This window comes from Sesamum indicum, linkage group LG10 (assembly GCF_026168435.1).
Source record: "Sesamum indicum cultivar Baizhima isolate 11 linkage group LG10, ASM2616843v1, whole genome shotgun sequence".
Lineage (NCBI taxonomy): Eukaryota > Viridiplantae > Streptophyta > Magnoliopsida > Lamiales > Pedaliaceae > Sesamum > Sesamum indicum.
Genome location: NC_142666.1, coordinates 17,345,573 through 17,365,920, shown reverse-complemented (window position 1 = coordinate 17,365,920; position 20,348 = coordinate 17,345,573). Strand labels below are relative to the sequence as shown.

Sequence of the window (20,348 nt, the reverse complement as noted above, 5' to 3'; positions counted from 1 at the left end):
GTCTCTATGACTCGACCTTTAAGATCTACAAAACCCTAATGTGTATGGATAACTATGACAATTAATCATTTTAATGTCAATGACACAAGTGAAATCGTTCAATAAGGCTTCCTCTATAAATATTGACCCTCCATGTGATGGGCATAACCGTTTGCTACCCACTATTTTCTTGGTGAACTAATTTTTTTATTCTATCTGATCTGTCGGACCAATGACTCAATAGCTTGACCGGTTCGATCCTCGGTCCAATTTTGAAAACATTAGAGGGCCATTGTCGAGGCTTCCCTAGCGTAGTTCTAACAATGATGTGTTTTTTGTAAGTTTTGTATTAAAGATTCAAGATATACCATTTTAAGTTGGGGGTAGCAATCATTCAATAAGTTCTATTTTCTTTGGAACAACAATGTTCTACTCTATTTAATATATGTGATCAAGTTTATAAAATCTTTTTGTAAATAAAATAAATAATATATCCATGACATGCATGTATATCTATATTAATATAAAAAAAAATGTCATTTACACTCACAAACGTGGTTGGTAGCACTGGCACACCAATTACACCTCTACTTGGTAATTTTAAACATTAATTGTCCTTACTCTTTTTTTAAAAAAAAAGGGACTTTACGTCATTTTAACACTACTACACTAATTTTTTTGTTGTGTTGATAATATTTTAAGTTGATTTTATTTATTTTTTTGTTGAAATGTGATTTCTAAATTTATTATTTTTTTATTTATAATCTATTTTAAAATATTAAATATTATTTATCATATGCATGCAAGCTCGATGGAAGATCAGCATTATTAAATGAAATAAATAAGTTCACCGCTACTTTTTAACCATCTGTGTGTGGAAGGCTTTAATTTCACCCTTTGCAAACTACAAGAGATTTCTCCTGGAAATGTGCTCATGAGAGTAGTACTTTTTCGCTGCCCCGACCTTTATACACTTCATCCTCTACTCTCTGTCAGAGATTAACTCAAACACTTATTACTCAATAATGTTAGCATGCTTTTCATTGAGCACTCTCGATGTTTTGCCTGCGAGGAATTTTCGCTCAAGCGCTAGGCCGAGTTTCACTCCGGAAGACGCCCTCGTATTTCTCGAGAGATGCACGAGTTTTAAGCAAATGAAGCAAATACATGCGAGGATAATCCGAAGCAGCCTCCATCGGCATCAAGTAATTGTCACAAGATTGATTCGGCTTTGCTCTTCCTATGGGAAGCTGGATTACGCCACTTTAGTCTTTGAACAGATTGAAAACCCATCAACGTTTGCTTGGAATTTGCTTATCAGAGCATACACTGTGAATGATTGCTCACTTCGAGCTATTATTTTCTATAATTTGATGATTTGCCGGGGTGTTGATGTGGATAAGTTCACGTTCCCGTTTGTGATGAAAGCATGTTTGGCTTGTTGTTGCATTGAGAAGGCGAGGGAGGTTTATGGGTTTGCTGTTAAGACGGGGTTTTCTGGAGATGTATACCTGGATAACGTTTTGATGGATTTGTATTTGACGTGTGGGAATTTAAGTGAGGGGCTGAAGGTGTTTGATAAAATGCGCGTGAGGACTATTGTCTCCTGGACTACGATGATCGCTGGGCTTGTTTCCAATGGAAGAATAGATTTAGCGCAACACATGTTTGACAAAATGCCGGTGAAAAATGTAGTTTCTTGGACTGCAATGATAAACGGTTATGCTAAAAGTGAGAAACCGGAGAAGGCTTTTGAACTATTTGCACAAATGCAGCGTGATAACATAAAGCCGAATGAGTATACACTGGTTGGCCTCTTGATGGCTTGTGCTGAATTAGGGAGTCTTAAATTGGGCTGTTGGGTTCACGACTTTGCAATCAAGAATGGGTTTGAGGTTGGGGTTTTCCTTGGGACTGCTCTCATCGACATGTATAGCAAATGTGGTAGTTTGGAATATGCAAAACGAGTGTTTGGAAACATGGAAAGTAAGAGTGTAGCTACATGGAATGCAATGATTACTAGTCTTGGCGTTCATGGGCGTGGTGAAGAAGCCCTTGCACTTTTTCAGGAGATGGAGAGGTTGAGCATCAAACCTGATGCAATAACTTTCATAGGCGTTTTATGTGCTTGCCTGCAGACGAACAACATTGAGAAGGGTTGTAAATACTTCCATTACATGATTGAGAGTTACGGTATTAAACCTAGCCTTGAGCATTATCTTTACCTGTTTGAGATGGAGTCCTGTCTGGCCCAGTCGCTTGATACAAAGTCATCAGATTTTCCCATGTTATGACGTGTTCATAGAGCAACAACAATACTGTGAAATCGACTTCTTGTGATAAAATGGTTTCTCTTCTGAGATGCCATGCACCAATAGCCTCAAGGAACTCCATTATAACGTCGAAAGCAAGATCTGGGCAAAATTGAAGAGGAAGAATAGAAGAAAAGGCATGCCTTTGGTCGGCTTTTGATTGCCCACTCATGCATTACAGTTGAGATGAACAAGTTATACCAAACTCGGGCGTTGCACATTTTTTAATGCCGGGAGAACAAGCAAAGTGATACTGTGTCTACCGAAGAAAAACAGCTGAACCCTTGTGCATTTTTAAATGTCTCAAAAAGAATAAATCAGAGTCTAGAATAGGGGAAATCATGTCAGCTTTTATATTGTATTCTGGTCAGTAAATTTACAGTTACCAAGTCATTAAGTTGACTGTCATCATATACAAGATCAAGATTCCATGGGAATCTGAGTAATCCATCAGCCGGTCCATAGTTGCTTGAAAGTTCAGCACTATATATAACATATAACTCTGTAATAAATGTATGTGTAAATAACCAACTTTAAGCAAAATGCCACCATTTTCTGGTTACAGCAGTGCATCACGGATTACCCGTGCCAATACTCGTGATGATAACCGACTAAGCACCTCAGGAAGAACTTTGGCAGAGATTCCGGGCAGCACTGGAAGTAGCTCTTGGATCACTTGAGGAACATTTACACCCTGTAGAAGCAGAGAAGATCTTCTTTAAGATGTTAATATGATGGCCACGGGCTGGAAAAGTTAGAATGTCGGCAGATCAGATGCATTCTATGTCGTACTGTCCAGTGAACAGAAGATGCATATGCAAATTTGCTGTTAAAACAATTTCAAAATTTCTTCTGGATATGCAATGCGAAAATACTAATCTGCACCATTGAATTATCATTGAACTTGTAGAGTTATGATGGATGGGTTTCTACTAAAGTCAAGTTTACTCTATGTAAAAACAGTTAAATGAAGCAATCCCAGGGAGTCCTAGAAATGCATTTTTGGAACCATCGTCTTCATTTCTCATGGGTAAGAGTGAAATCACTTTGTGGGCATCCACATGGATTTTACACCAAGGATTACAGACCTCCTGTATCCCATGGCTACCTCGTATGTCTCGCAAATTTTAGTGATCGTTTCTATATTTATAGAAACGGGCATCCTCATATCAGAAAGAAAATTCAAACATAAACCTGTTCCCAGTAGTGGAGAATGTCCATGAGCAGTTATGCCAATAGATGCCATAGCACCTACTTCGAGCATCTCCATTGCTCATCTTGAATTATAAAACTATGAAACTCTGGCACTGTGTGACCGATATGAAGGATGAGAAACTTGTAGTTACCTGATTTGACGAAGCTGCAGTTCCAGCAGCTAAGAATCCAACAATTTTCTGAACATTATTCAGTATGACTTTGTCTTCCTCGGTTATTGTGGGAAGAAGTGCAGCTGTCCTGATAGGTCCGAAAGTAGGAACCAAGCTAAAAACGGGGGATACATTCCTAATTCCAAGAAAAGCCATTATCTGAACTAGCTGTTCCCTTGTTACAGCATCTATGCCCTTCACAATCTGTTCATAAGTCAACCCAGAATAACATTAATAGGACCACATAAATCTATTGGTAGAAATAATCAAAACATTAAGAGATCTTGACGTTTTCTGGAGTTATTCACTACTACCCAATGTCTTTTTCTCCAAGTTTATACAAGTATGAGAAATTTATATGTTTGGTTATCACCGTCATACAATATCTTGACCATTAAATAGAGGTCCTCTAATAAATAAAATCAGCAAACATAGATGTTAACCATCAACATAAGAACAATCCTATTTTGGGAAGTGAATATACCTCGTCTAATAGAAATTCTCGAAAAAAGTTCCCCTCATCAGATAGTAAAAATCCCAAGGCTGCTCTTGTTTGAATTGGCTGTGTTTGAGAAGCACTGCCCACAAAACCAGGAAGCATATTTGTTTGATTTTGCAGAACGCCGAGCTCCGCCATTCTTCCGTTTAGATTTTCTCCACCTCCGCTCTTTGCTGCATCTATGAAATTCTCAAAAGCTTGCATGACATCAATAAATCTTTCAGCATCAAAAACGCCAGATTTCCCATATATTGTGTAGCGTAAAGCAGATCTAAGGCGTGGGGATTCGTCAGTCAGTAGCCTCTGATATGTACAAAAAAGAAGAAACACCAACTTGAGAAAATTATTAATGTAAAAACCAAAGGAAGAGAACTGTGCACAATAAGCTTAATAAACATTAGAACAGCTGGAGTCATAGAAATAACATGCATAGAAACATACATGTGAATCAATAGTGTGTGTTTGGATGCATAAATATCAATTTAATAGACGATCACGGAAATTGTGGTAGTTCCAAGTATCCATATTTGTCTATGTGTAAGGATTAAGTTATTGTTCAGGGGGTTGGCATCTTATGAAAGATCAATGCCATCTGAGATCTCTTATCATTTCTGTCATTACTACTAATCAGCGTTGATTGATAATATCTAAATTGTCACAGTAGCAACTTGCTCCTTGTGCATGCATTAGTTTGATGGGAGCTACCACATGAAAGTGTAATATTTAACTACATGGAAAATTGAAAGATTGACGGAGCTTTGCAGACTATTTATAAAGTCATTTCAACCAAGTCAATATTGGACATCACATTCTAATAGTGGCACAGTCTAGGAGTTGTATTTCTGACCTGTGCGATATACGGATAGGCTTCATCCACAATGGCAAAATCAGGATTTCCCACCAAAGCTATGCCCTCCAGCACCCCAATTGCTCTAATTATAAGTGCAAAATAAGGTGGTATTCTGAATGGATAATCAAATGTTATTTGTGCTAAATCTGAAGCCAACTCCTGAAAGTTGATATTTTTTGCTCCACCACCTTCAAGTGCCTGATCAAAAACCTTTGCCAGCACAGGCAAAATGGGTTCTAAGTTAACTCCTTCTGGAATAAAACCAAGTTTCACAAAATCTTTTACGATAGCAGCATAATCTCGATGAATAAGGTGAGCAATAGCTTCAATCATGCCATATTTCTGATCATCCGTCAATTTTGTCACCAAGCCTGCCATTTCGATGCAGTTAATAACACAAAAGAGAGAACCACCAAATGGCACACAAAAATCAGAAAAATACTGGTATATAGATTACACATTAATCTATACACAATTTCAGCAGGCCGAAGGCAATACGTTAATTTCAGGAGATTGGAGATGGAATAAACAAATCCTGTGAGGAACAACCCAACTTTCAAGTATGTCTAGGATGGGGTAAATACTGATGTCTGAGTCTAAGCTATTAAAAGGTAAATTTCACTGCAAAAAGCATGTTAACCTATAAGGTAGAGTGATAAATAAATTACCAAAATCCAGTATAGCAAGCTTCCCATCTGGAGTCCGAATTAAATTTCCTGGATGTGGATCAGCATGGAAGAAACCTGTGTCAAGCAGCTGCAGATTGGAACAGAACTGAGTAAGTTAAGATATCAAATCAATCTATGGATGCATCATTGGTTGATCTTCTTAATGTGGAGATTTATATAGCAACAGTATGTTAGTTTTTTAGAGAGACTACACTTCCGATGCATCAACCATGTCTTTATTAATTCAGGAGTTAGAATTATTTGTAGCAATATTTAGGAGAAATCCCCAACGAATGGGTGTTTGAACAAGTTCTTCAAATATTGAATTCACCAATATTACATATAATGGGTCTTCGCTGATCAAGTTAATAGATACATTATGCAGTGTATTATTCACTCCAATTAAGATGTTAAGATAAGCTCCAGTTGCAACAGTTTTAAACAATTCCACTCATAACATCTTCAGCAATGACAAATAAACTCCTAGGCCCATTGTATCGTAGTCTGATTTCCAACAAGTACTGTCAATTTCCTCCATAACCATGAATTGGCACTCAGCATTGAATGTCACTTTGTATCATCTTCTTCAGAGGACACATCCTAAAACACCAGCCAGTAGGTATATAATATGGAGCAATGTACGCCAACAACGCTCCTTTTCTGCTCGAGCAACCTTGACGCTTTACCAAATTTCTGCCTTCTCTCAGTCAAAACTATGATATTTGTCTAGGGATATACCAAACTGATAATAAATTTTTATCCTTTACCCATCTTGGAAACTATTAATTTCTGTAAACTTTGCTGCTAACAGGATATAGTGCTCTTTTTCTTTACAACACACAAAAGTAGATGAACTCATAAAAGATTCCAATATTTAATTAAGAAGTACTTCCATAGAATACTCCCTTGTTTCGCAATTTAAATCTCTTACATTCCTTCAAGAGATGTTCATGAATAATGTCCTATTTCGTAGAAGTGCATATATATTTCACTGTTTGAAGTCTCAATAATAAGATTTGTGCCAATCCATATAAGCCGTTCTATGGTAGACAATATAGATGGAAACTATATTGTAATCAGAAGTCTATGGTACAAGCGAACTACGCTTTTACATAGAGACAAGTACTAAAGACCTTTGAAAGGAAACCAGCCAACGAAAAGGTGCTATAGTATACAAAAAATTTAGGCAAAGTTCAACATGGATAAACTAATCACTCTTTCAGAGCTATATGATATCTCCTGAACCCAATAATACTTTTCTCAATACATTGAAAGGCATCTCGAATTTCCAAATAATAAGTTTCATTAACTAAATAAGACAATTACCTGCTTAAGGTAGCATATAACTCCAACATTTACCAGTTCTCCAACATCGCTTTCAGTACTTTGTGAAAGCTTCTCTCCTTCTATCCATTGTGTTGTAAGAACCTTCCTTGCAGTGTATTTGTGGTATGTCTTCGGCACAACTACCTAGAAAACAGCTTTAAGAGCCGTCAAATCGTGGGAAGATTCCTTATTTCATGGATCAGTAATCAGTTGATTTTGCTGGATAAGAAATCTCATTTGAGCCAAATTTTACAGAAAAATTACCTGGGGAAGGTCTTTTTTCATCATTTCAGCAAATAATGTTCCATTTTCCCCCTCATTAACATAATCAAGCTCCTCAAAGAAACGGGCAGCCCATTCGTCAACCAATCCAACAACATCGATGGAGATCTAACAAAATTTAGATCTCACTCAATATCAAGTATATTCATACCTCTTCAAGAAATACAAGAAAGGAACAAGTACAATCGTACCTGAGGAAATTTACGAAGAACAAGACCCAAGTTCCTTATAATAAACAAATCAACGGTCACAGTCTCAAGAACAAAAGGCCTCTGTACCTTAACAGCTACCAAATCCCCATTTTCTTTTAGCCGGCCTTTATAGACCTGACCGAGGGATGCTGCAATAAATTTCCAAGAGAAGAAGACAATATATAACCTTCAGGTACTTGCACAAACTAAGAATACAGAATGATATTCTGAAACATAAGATAACCTAAAAGATCCACTGAAATTTTATGCAAAAAAAATGGAAACAAAAACTTTAACCGATTAAGATTACCAGCGGCAATAGGGGAAGCAGAAAGTTCAGAGTAGATATTATTCCATGGCTGTCCAAGCTCCTCTTCAATAAGAGCCATAGCAACATCATCGGGAAATGATGGAACCTACAAACATGATAGTCTTAGAAACTAGTTGCCGGAGAATACAGATATACACAAAAAAATATAATTAAAATCTTTCCTCTTGATTATTGTTTGAATCCTTCCTTGACATTTTAAGGTGAAGTTCAGTGTAGGGAAAAGCTTTTGGCAGGAATATTACGAACTCAGAGGTGGAGGACGAAATGGAATCAATCAGTTTAGTACATCTCATATCTGGTGGAACTAACAGCTCAGGGAAGTAAAGAAGTTCACATGCTGACCTCGATTACCTCCCTATGTTTTGAAGAGATGGAATCAGAGTTCTCAAATGAATATATATATCCTTTGAGGTTAAAGTAAGGAATATGATTCTTCACAGCAGAATATATGTGCAAGTGCACTGTGACAATAGTAAGAAATCCCAGATCCCAACTGGAATCTTAAGTGTGCGCATAATGGTTGGTCAAGAATATAACTGACAAAGAAAGGAACACTTAATTGAGTGCATCAAAAGCCCCCAGTGAGTTCTTATTTCACTGGTAAAAGTTTTCTATCTTCCTAAGTCTAGCCATCTAACTTTATACCATGACTTGAGGGGAGGAAGGTTGCTGCCAGCAGTAGATAGTCCAGCACATCACTGAAATGTAAGTTCAAAGAGACAACAAAAATGTAATTTTCTACCTTATCACAAAGCTTCTGTAGTTCAACCATTGCAGAAGGTGACAGTATATCAGGTCGGATGCTCAACGCTTGCCCAAGTTTTATGTATGCTGGACCCAAAGAGGTAACTATCTCCCTCAATTCAATGGCACGAGCGACCTCATTCTGTGTAAAAACAAAGACTGAGATTTCGGCTCTGGTAAAAATCATGGAGTAAAATTTAACCAGCAACACTCACCTAATTCAATAATGTAAAAGTATATAATTGCAGTAAAATTTGGTCAGCTTGAGTAAACATGATTTATTTTATAATTATTCAAAAAGAACACATTCCATCCATGACTGACATGAGGTACATTCTTCTGGTCAGCATCCCTATTATTATACTCAACTTTCCTCTTTGGACTACTGCAAAAGATGGTATGGCCTGAGTGATAGTCCATCCATTTGGGTTCACAGAATAACCGTTCAACATCGACATGGATTTGAGTATCAGTGCTCATTCCAAAATCCAAAAACATGTAAAGAGAAAAAGCGGAAGAGCTTATGCGGTCTCAGAAATTATTCATTCTGTTTCTTTTTTCTTTCCTCTTGAAGTGGAGAAAATCCTCCAAAGTTTAAGTGTTATAAGTTCAAGGCACTGACAGAGGCCTTGGCACTGGAAAGACTTTGACTCCATTCATGCTATTTTCTTCGATTGTAAATGTAAGAAACAATATGGTTTCCCCGTTGACTTTTCTCACATAAAACTACTACAGCTTGATTGTAGGTACTGAGGTGGTGAAATATTTGAACATCTCCTCGAAAATTTAAATTACATAGTTTGCATTGGAAAGTATTCTATATAGATAACCAAAAACAGATCTTCAAAGTTGCACATAATCTGATTATCTGGTTTAATACTTGTTTCTTAATGAGCAATGACCAAAGCATGATTTCTCAAGGTTGTTTCCACAGCCTAGAAGATATAATTCATAGCAGCCATCTAAATGCATTCGATGTCCTGAGCATGCCTAAAATATTCCTTAACATGCCTAAAAGATACTTGCACTGTAGAACTTCTCCTCTTTAGGAGGGAGTTTCATGTTAGTGTATAAAGCCATATAATCAACACGTTCTCTGTGATGCTCTAAAGAAGCGTCTTGGACCTCAATCACTTTGGGGGGAATCAATCAAAAGATGGTCCCCAAGAACAGTTGCCCTCCAATTCCAAATGGATTTCCAAACTGGATTGAACTTCAAAAGTGGAAGCATTTCTACGTAGTGATCAATCAGATATTTCCACTGTTGAAGGATCAGAGAAGGCCTCCCGTAATAAAGCTTTTAGCATGTATCTACAAAGCTAGAGCATAAAAGCCTCCACAAATGTTTGTGAACAAAACCAACCTCTGAAGTCCAGACCTCTATTGAAATATCATTCCTTGCAATTCTTTTCAATCACTAGCCTCCTTGGAAACCCATTAACATTGTCACCTTTTTCTTTCTCTTAAGTGGGCAATGCTCCTCTGAGACAAATCATGCTTATTCATGGTGTCCCACAATTTCCAAGAGATTTAGAAATGGCACCCCTTGACCATGTGAGATGTTCAGTAAAAAGAAACTAAATCAATTTCTGAAAGATGATTTGAATCAAGAAACATCACCCTCAGTCTTCCAATCCATAACAAAACGACAAACCAGAACTTATTGCTAATTCTTTCATAGATTTTCACATAGAACCAAATGCATGCTGGCAAATCAAAGAATAAAGGAACTGAAACCTTGCCTCTTTTATCTTATTATTTATCAGATCCCAGGCAAGACGAGAGAGAAAGCCTCCAGCAACAGACATTAACTGAACGATACGAGTAGCAACTGCACGTGGTCGCTTTCCCCAATAAGCTGCAATGCTATCTGGATCATACACTAATGGCAAAAACTCACTGCTCTCATCAACCTGAAGGAAAAAGAGGTTCATGTCATTATTATTACAAGTTTTCAAACAAAAGAACTGTCCTCCACAACCTAAAAGCAGGATGCAAATTCAGATGTCACAGCATAGTATTTTCAACAAATAAAAGTATATGGAAGTTATATGTACATATTTTAATTTATTTCTTTAACAATTTAGAACATCCAGAGTTTTACAAGTAACAAGATGTGTTAGTACATATCAACAAAAGCATGTCAGAAAATTGATGCCCCCTATTTCATTTAATCTCATTAAAAATCTGTAACAATTACGAGTATTACAAGTAACAAGACATGTAGCATTTCATCTTGTTTTGGCGAATCACATGGCAAATGTTTCAAGCTTCTCACATAATTGAGCGCAATACAAAAAATTCTAAGCCATAACTCATGCTAATTCCAAAGTTACCAAAACAATGGATCAAATCAGAACTCTCTAATTGCTTGAAGCAGCAAAATTGTAGTACCTAAAACAGTATATGATCTACGCAACAGAACATACAGGTCTAATATAAACATGACAATCCATAATGAGAATCACAGCAGAAGGTGAGTGTAAAAAATCATGAAAAAGATAAAATAACAAATCTGAGTCATCATTATGGGCCTACCATAAAGCACAAAACATGCAGCATAGTTAGGCTTATTGACCTTACTTCCATGATTATACTCAAGGGCAAGTTCCAATATTAGCAGTGGAGATCCTTAACAAATCATTATCATTTATCAATTAGGAAGAGAAATCATAAAAGTGAAAAGAAAATAAACATCTAGAAAAGCAATCAAACTATCAAAATAATCACGAAATTCATGTGACTAACCTCAACTAGACGGAGCTTGATATTGTCATCAGCAAACAATGTGTCCTTCAAATTCTGACCCCGAAGCCCCCTCATAAGGATAGCCAACTCTTCATTTTCTTCCATCTGCGCCCTTACCCGTTTGATCTCCTGCGAGACATCTTGAATTCTCTGCCATTTCCCAATCACAAAGCATCAAGAATCATCACCCAGAGTCCATCATATAGACACAAATAAAGTAACAAATAACTTGGTTGTTCTAGTTATATTTCATCAGAACAGCGTTAACAAGGGTCAACTTTATGCATCTATATGGAGATTTGAACTACACACCTCTGGTCTTTTCATTTCTTATGTGACTAAAAATAGAAGAAAAACGGAGATTAAATCTTACAGAGATGAGATTATCTCTATAATTCAAACTTGATCCTATGTTCAAATTTACTTTCATTAATTGTTTCTTAATTCAACTATCTTCTTTATTTCAGGAAAGATGGATTTTTTTACATTCTTATGATATTGGGTGAACATAATCATATAAATACTGCAGTTTTATTTTCTCCCCTCTGCTGCTTCATTTCCAATTAGTCAAACTACTAGAACTATTAGTCAGTAAACTTCAACCAATCAGCCACCAACAGAGAAAGATAAAACCTGAAACAAAAGAAGAACTCTAAAAGTCTCATCTCTTCATCACTCAGCATGACCAAAATCTCCAAAACCCAAATAACTTTTTTTTTCTTTAACAAAATTGGAAAAAGTCAACAACTTCCAACAATAGCTAGTTTTCTTAACAAACTCAAAAATTTAACACAACTTTATAAAACTCAAAAAAAAGAAAAAGTTATTAGAACCTACAGGAGATGCACCGTTGATGGGCTTGTACGACGCCGTTTTGGGAGACCCATTAACGACTGTTGGAGGCTTAGTGTCGGACGGTCTAGGTTCGGTAGCAATGGCCTTCACAACGGCGTTTTTCTTAATTCTTGGAAAAAACCTGGAATTCCTTGCCTTGCTATTCAAAACGGCAGAAGAAAACCGCGAGGTGCGATACAGAGGATCGATTCCGCAGTAGACGAGCTGCGCAGCTGCGTCCATGGCGGAACCTTGTCAACAAAAAATCAAATTCCTACTTCCTTCGCGCCCGTACGTGGAGAGGTCCTAGCAGAAACGCAAATTGTGGAGCAAAAGAGTGAAAATTTTGGCCCACGGCGAAAGAAAAGCCAAATTTCACTGTGTGCTGTGCGTGGTTTTTGGTGATTTGCTGACAGTGTGAACTATAAAATGAGCAGCTCAAGAAGGGGGTAGGCAGGGGGGTCTGGTAGTTGGGCGGATACGTGGAAGAATGTGAGCAAAGGAAAAGTTTTTGTGAGTATTCAGTTATGTTGGCGCGATTCTGAGCAAGCCTTGTTGCCGTTCATTTTTACATGGTTACATGTTTTTCATTTGCTGCAATTTATTCTCATCTTCAATTACTAAAAACTTTATTTCATTCTAAGGACTTTATTTTATATATATTACATATTGACAACAATTAGAACAAAACAATTTCAATTGAAATGCATATTAATAGACACACTCCCACGTCCAAATCTACTACAAAATAAAAATGATACTTCGGTAGGGTTTCTACCCATCAATGCACATGAGTCTATTTACGCAATTTGGATCCAAAAAAAATATTTCTATTTTTTCTCCCAATTCAATTGGATTATTATCAATTCATCTATCTGAAATTCAAGTTAACAAATCTAAGAAAACTTAAATCATCATAAAATTATTTATCGTGTAATTCTTTAATTATGTATATTTTTAAATCAATGAATAATTAGTTATATAACTATATTAATTATGCTAGGTCTATTTTTTTAATATTTTAATAGGTAATAATGTTTGGTTGAAGTGATAAAATTGAAGCTTAAAGTTCTATAATATTAAATTTGAGTTTTATTAAACTTAGTATTAATTGTATGAGTTTATTTGATTTAATTGTCTTTGTAGGATTAAACCAATCCCATGTTTACTTTTCCTTATAATATGAAGAATAATTGAATTATTTACTTTTTTACCCCCAATTGTATGTAACACAAGAAAATGTAAATTAAGTAAGCAAATCCCTCTATTTCTTGCTCCCACTCTGTTGTCTGTTCTCTCTCATTTGCCTGCACTTAGTCCCCTCTAAAATATGAAATTATATTATTTTTTGTAAAAATATTTTAAAATTATACGTATGCTCCTTCCAAAAATTATCTATTTATACCTGACCCTTCATTAGGATTTGGATGAAAATACTGATATTGGCAAAAAATAGTACATTAACTTTTAATTTGACCTCTCATTTAATATTCTTGTGTAATATTTTTACATTTATAAGATGATAAATGTAATATAAATAAAATCAAAAGGATGTATTTGCAATGAAATATTATTTTTGAATTATAGCCGTTGATTAAAAAGTTGTCATTTATGAATGGAAAAACCAGTAACTTTTTTGTTCTTTTTATTTTCTATACATGGGGTGAGGTGGACATCATTGTTGCACACATTTCTTGAGGTATTAGATGAAATACTTGAACAAGACATTTTCAAGAATAAATGTAATAATGATGTTAATCTCACTCCATATACAGAAAGTAAAAAAAAGTACCAAAAGATGACTCGTTTTTTCATTCATCTATGACTAATTTCTATCCAATAATTATAATTTGGGAGCAATATTTTATTATAATTACACCTTTTGATTATATATATATTATACTTACCCCATTATAAGTGTAAAAAATATTACAGGGAAATGTTGAGTGAAAAATAAAATTAAAAATTTTATGTATTTTTTTTTTTACTAAAGTCAGTTATTCCGACTCTAATAAAAGGAGATTAGATATACATGATGAATTTCCGAAGGTGATATAAATCTAATTTTAAAACCTTTTTGAGTAAAGTGTAATTTTATAATTTTAAAGGGGTTTAAGTATAATTAACCGTTTTAATAATTATACTAGCAACTGGACTCCAGTTTGATATATATACTTGTTCAAATTTGGACTTTACCCTATTGTTTATCAATGAAGAAGTCTAGTGAAAGCAGAAGCTGGCGCTAGCCAACCCGAGGCAGCCATTACTAAGGTCGTACGCAGCCACAACATAGGAGTTACTGCATGTGTGCGGCAAGACGCAAGGCAAGTTCAATAATGTCGATGTGCCGTTTCTAATCGGGCACGACGGTGACGACATTGTTTGTGCCTCTGCCTACATGAAGAATCTCTACAATAGCGCCACCAACAAGGACAAGACATTGAGGATTTATCCCAGAATGTGGCACCTGCTGGTGGGGGAGTCGGATGAGAACGTGGCACTCGTGTTTGAGAAGGCTGTCGATTGGCGCTTGACTAGGGTTGAGGGTGGCATCTGAATCCGTGGTTGATATGAGGTGGCCGGTGGTGGCGTGTGGTTGAGTAATTTGATTTGGTGACGCTACATTCTTATAGTGGTAGGTACGTGGTGGAGTGTGAGCCTGCGTAATATGTTATTAAAAGTTTAAACAAGAAGATATTTTCACCATTTTGTTCAAATGAGATTGACTCAACAAATAATTTAAAGTCAAACAGTAAATAAGTTCGGAAGTAATAATAATCCCAAGCCCCCATAACTAGAAGTAAACGATAAACCGAAGCTAGATTAGGCTAATTAGATTGAATTATTTAATAAATGTGCTTGTTGTTTAAGTACCTCACTTGATAACATTTCATGATAACTTGAAAGTGGATAGAGACGAAATTACCAATTCGGCCGAGGGCATAATTGGAAGTCAACATTTTGCCATGACATAGAGTCAGAAAAACCTCGAGGCAGTGCTCTTTCAAAAACACTTGTCTCTACTTATTCGCATTGCCGCTATTTCCCAAACCGAACGAAGCAAAAAAGAATCCTCCAGAAACACACACAGTCTGCGAGTGAAAGGAGAAGAATGGAGAGGTACCAGAGGGTGGAGAAGCCGAAACCAGAGCAGCCCATTAACGAGAATGAAATTAGAGTCACAGCTCAGGGTCTCATTCGCAATTATATCACTTATGCTACCTCTTTGTTCCAGGTTTTTCTCATACTCTTGCAGCCTCTTGCTTCTGTTATTCAGACTTACTGCTTCTTCATGAAGTGGTTTTGTGGGGCTGATTTGATTCGGTTAATGGTTGTTAGTGAAAAAAATTGAGTCTTGAAGAGGGTCTCCGAGTTTCTATGTTGCAAGAGTTTTATGGGTTGTTTGGGCATCCAAAGCTATTGAGGAAATGAGCTTTTGAAGTTAAGGGAATTGCTTAGTTTCAGTTGGAATTCTCAGCAGTCAATGAAAAGATGAATAGAAAGATACATGTACTTCTATTTGTAATTTCAAGGTTTATATTGGTAAACCTACTAATTATATGGGGTTTGAGTACATATCTTGCTTTTATCTTAAGCTTATATGAGGACATATGAATTGAGTGAAAATGAAATCATGTTATATACGGCTCAAGTTTCGTGAATTAGATGTTACTAGTTGTGCTATGTTTGGGAAAATGGAGATGGTTTTGTTTTTCACCTAGGGGAATAATGATGACAATGTTGGTGATTGAGATATGGTGATGATTTTAGCTTTGGAATCATGTTTTCTTGTTCTTGTCCTTTGTTGATGTTCTTTTATCTCCGTGACTTTTTGAATTTTTGAAATTTGGTATCTTGTACTGCTTTATTGCATTGATATCAATACTTGTGGATATTTCTATTATGATGTTCAGGACAAGCACGAGAAGGAGATTATACTGAAGGCGATGGGGCAGGCTATTAGTAAGGCTGTGGCCATTGCGGAGCTTATAAAGGTCCTGTTAAAATGACTCTTGACTTAGCATCTAGGAATTCATAGAAATCCTTTATCTATAATCAAATTTCTGTTTAGTGTTTGTATATGTATGAAACTATATATCAACATTAACATTTGTAGATGTGCATAAATACAGAAGAGGATCCCTGGATTACATCAAAATATATCAACTAGCTCGACAACTATAACTGATGCCTATGAGCCCATTGAAGAGGGCCTAAATCCGTAAGTTCCTTCATTTGAGTTACTGAGAATACCAAAAAATGTATACTTGCAGTGGTGCCGGCTAACAATTTCTGTTGATGTCCTTGTCTTTCAGCTTGGAAATGAAACGCCAAGTCTCTCTAATTGCTATTACTTTGTCAACTATTGAGCTGAACAAGAATTCTCCAGGGTAAATACAAGCTGCTATCCCATTACATTGAGGAAAATGTGTTTTATATCAGTTATGTTTCTCTTTTTGGTGCATAGATGAAACAGGTAGATTTTTATGATATAGGTACCAAGCTCCAACTTTGAAGCAAGCAAACGATGAAAATCAGCAAGAGCAGCAAACCAATCCATCTACTCTGTCATCTGCAGATGCTGGTGAAGGTACCATGAATACTTTGTTTCTATTTTTCAGATTAAGCATTTTGTCCATTATGTAGAGAGTCTTACTTATTAACCATCTTACTGAAATTTTTTGTGATGCCTAGATAATGTCCGGGATGGAAGGCTCAGTAGTGGTAGAGGTAGAGGTAGAGGTGGAGGTAGAGGCCGAGGCAGAGGCAGAGGGCGTGGTCGAGCCAGTGGTGGATATAGTTACTATCAAGGTGCTGATCTAGTATATCTATGTACTTGTGATTTTGGTGGAGTTGCTCTGTTTTGCAATTAGTCTCTGTTCTTACTGTTCTATTCCTCTTGCAGAAAACATTGGATATCAAAATTGGGGTCAAGGGAGGGGACGAGGCAGAGGCTGGGGATACCGTGGTAAGTTTACATAATCTTGGGTCACTGTTTTCATCTCTTTTCTTGGAATATTGTGTTTCTTGTTGCCAACTATAATATAATCAATGTTAATTAAGAAAACCAAATGAATTCAGGCAAAGATATGGGGCTGCAATTTGGGTTACTGGCAAAGCTGATAGATTAAGAACCTATATTACTATAGTTGTGATATTTGAGACTTGAGAGGTACATAGTTAACGTCTAAGAGTTCTACGACAAAGTGTAGATTACATGGATATTTGGCCTATATGTTTCTTAGCTTGTATACGAGGATGTGTTTGAATTCAGGATTACATTAGATTTGCAAGGTCGGCAGATCCACTCAATCCTAATCTTTACTGCCTGTGTTTTCGCACACACGAGAATACTAAATTCTTAGTTTGATGCTCTCTTGCTTCTCCTTTTTTGTCACTAGGGCTCTAAATGATGCAAGTTGAGCCGAACACATCATTGATCAAACTTGTTTGAATCATTATCGAGCTTGAAAAATTGTGTTTTAACGTGGTTTCATTTTTTATCTATTCGAACTTAAACGAGTTTTAATTGGATCAAACATAGTGGAGCTTGAGTAATTTGATATTTTAAATATATTTTTATTATTTTTTCACTAATCTAATCAAGCTCGAAGCTTATCGAACAAAAAGTTCTGTTCAAATTTAGTTTGTTAAGTTCAACGAGATGAACTCAAATGAGGTTTTATCGATAAAATTCAATAGAGTATCGAATAGCTTGATTTATTTTTCAGGCCTATCTGTCACATGAAAGTTTACAAAGAGCCATCAAATTTCATGGATATGATCGGTTTAGCCCGACAAAGATGCGAAATGGCACAAAACCAGTGCATTTTGGTGGAAAAACCATCACATTTCAGATCTGAATATCCCATATTTTTTGAGCTTCGGATGCTATTGTTATACTTATTGTACTTTGTAATCGTAACAGACGCCGGATATGAAAGAGGCAGAGGCGGCGGGAGGGGCAGAGGTCGGGGTTACAGCTATGGACGTGGAAGAATGGGTGGCAGAGGACGGGCCGGTGACAATCAAGCATAGTTCAAAAAGGAATCCCCATTTGCAGTCTATTGCAGATGGTAAACATATCTATCAGAAAAAATGTATACTGGAAACCTTAAGCAGCAACTTATTTGTTCACTTTCAGCAGCAGATTTGTCTGTTTGATTATAAGATTGCAGGTTACTGTTCCATAGTCTGTTTCTTTTTCAAGAGTCATTTCTCTTGGTCTTGTTTTTCTGCTATAATCCCTTCCATTCCATGTTTGTATCAGTGCAAATTTTGTAATAACATATAAAGATAAGTTTCATTTATATAAATTATTATGTGCACTTGGAACTCATTTTCTATTTATTTTTCTTTCGTGTTTTTTTCTGCTACTTATTAGGTGACATATTTAAAGTCCGAATCTTGTATTTCAAATTAGTGTCGCGTTTCATATTTTAGTTTTCATCTACACTCCATATGTGAGAAAGTTTTATTTATTTATTTTAATTTTTTTGTTATGTTTTTTTTTAAAAAATATTTTAAATTGTTAGTGAAAAATTTTCGCTAATGTCAATATTCAAATTATGAAAATTTGTTAGTGAGAAACAGAAATATTTCGTCTCGTAATACATATATTTTGTCACTATTACTAACTTTATGTAGTGTATATTAAGAGGGCATTTAGCTAAACTTAGTAAAACGATTTTGTAAATTTGTATATTTCATAAAATATTTTTAGAGTTTATAAAATATTGTATTTTATCATAAAAGTAATTTGTTGAACTGTCTAGATAAAGTAAGATAATGAAGCTTGATTATAAAATGCAATAATGATAATTTTGTAGTTAATATAAATTAAAATTAATAGAGCTTATTAAAATTTTAAAATTAAAATAGGATTTAATTACTTCCCCCCCCCCCCTACAAAATACTCATTTGCACCAAGCATTTTATTTCAGATTTTACTCATTTTCTATATACAAGTTTATTAACTTAAGTATTGAAAAGTTATATTGGGATCTTCTCGGTATTGTTCTTACCATTTCTTACTTTTCAGGTCACGTATATAAATGACTTAAGGTCTGTCTAAACTATATTGGAGCCTTGTTTATGAATTTAGGTCATAAATAGATCTAAAGATAAATTATGCACACCCGAAACCCATTTTGTCATGTCATAATCTAGAAGTACATTAATGCTCCTTAAATTTTAAATTTGCTTAAGAAATCATTGTTTAGTTATAAATAATTCTGTCCATTTATTAGAGAAAAATATAAATTCTTTCTATTTAGTTATAAATCAAATGAATGCGGCTCCTATTGCAGATTTCCATATGACACTTAATGCTCATTCTCGAGATCCTTGATTGGGAACGTTTCAAATCCAATGCTTTGACATTTGATTTGATGACCGCCATCTAATATTTAGACAAATTGCATGATTGTCCAAATAGTTTGTGGGCTCTGTTAATGATGTTTAAGCAAATATAAATATAAGGAATGAGCACAACAAAGAAGAAGGCCAATAGCGAATATTCATTTTATTCACTAAATAATAATATTATATAATATCTAGTATTGTCAAAATAGTTTACATCCAGACCAATCTAATCGGCTTTCTGGTCATCCATCCTAATAATTATAAATTATACAACTAGAAACAATCATTGTATTGATAAAGAAAATATCAATTATATATCTGTGTTAGTATTCTTGTAGAATGAATGTACATATATTATTTTTATTCAAAAATTAGATAATAATTCGTCAATTTTTTTGTTTAAAATTTTATTTTTATATAAAATTAAACTAATGTATACTATTTATAAAATCATTTTAAAAAAATTTAAAGCAAAATATATCAAGAAATAACAACTTATTTCATTCTAACAGTATCATGCCTATTTTAGTTATTTTACCAATAAAAGACCTTATTACGTTTTCACATCCGAAAAGCTTTAGATATTTTTTTTTTATCCAAATACTTTAGAAATTTATTTTTAAAATAAGATTCAATATTTTATAAACTCCTAAAATATTTTATAAAATGTAGGAATTTATAGCATACTTAAAAAGTTTAGCCAAACAGCCTCTAAATTAAAAATTCCTGAGAGACAAAAGACGATTTTTCCCGCAACGTTCTAAACTCCATATAACATTTTTGTTTACTGGAAATAGAAATACTTTACTATAAGTGCATGAAAAATACAATTTTAGACAATGAGAAAAGCTT

The 20,348-nt window shown here is 35.1% G+C and overlaps 3 protein-coding genes across 3 annotated transcripts; 2 read left to right on the top strand and 1 right to left on the bottom strand.

Annotated features, from left to right (window-relative positions):
• Positions 1–855: 855 nt before the first annotated feature.
• Positions 856–2,684, top strand: LOC105171858 (Tetratricopeptide repeat (TPR)-like superfamily protein). Its single transcript, XM_011093105.3, has one exon. It carries the CDS (start codon positions 1,005–1,007, stop codon positions 2,271–2,273), a length of 1,269 nt encoding a protein of 422 aa, XP_011091407.2. The 5' UTR covers positions 856–1,004; the 3' UTR covers positions 2,274–2,684.
• LOC105171857 (Protein kinase superfamily protein) lies at positions 2,622–12,622 on the bottom strand. The gene is made up of 13 exons (XM_011093104.3): positions 12,135–12,622; positions 11,298–11,447; positions 10,292–10,462; positions 8,548–8,691; positions 7,785–7,890; positions 7,475–7,623; positions 7,266–7,391; positions 7,002–7,145; positions 5,676–5,763; positions 5,005–5,378; positions 4,143–4,460; positions 3,638–3,862; positions 2,622–2,985 (listed from the first exon to the last, which is right to left on the bottom strand). The coding sequence occupies exons 1-13, from the start codon at positions 12,372–12,374 to the stop codon at positions 2,851–2,853; spliced, it is 2,370 nt and encodes a 789-aa protein (XP_011091406.2). The 5' UTR covers positions 12,375–12,622; the 3' UTR covers positions 2,622–2,850.
• Positions 12,623–15,143: 2,521 nt separating this feature from the next.
• Positions 15,144–18,471, top strand: LOC105171859 (uncharacterized). The gene is made up of 8 exons (XM_011093106.3): positions 15,144–15,366; positions 16,046–16,126; positions 16,265–16,353; positions 16,448–16,522; positions 16,628–16,722; positions 16,827–16,943; positions 17,038–17,100; positions 18,061–18,471. The coding sequence occupies exons 1-8, from the start codon at positions 15,244–15,246 to the stop codon at positions 18,168–18,170; spliced, it is 753 nt and encodes a 250-aa protein (XP_011091408.2). The 5' UTR covers positions 15,144–15,243; the 3' UTR covers positions 18,171–18,471.
• Positions 18,472–20,348: the final 1,877 nt, after the last annotated feature.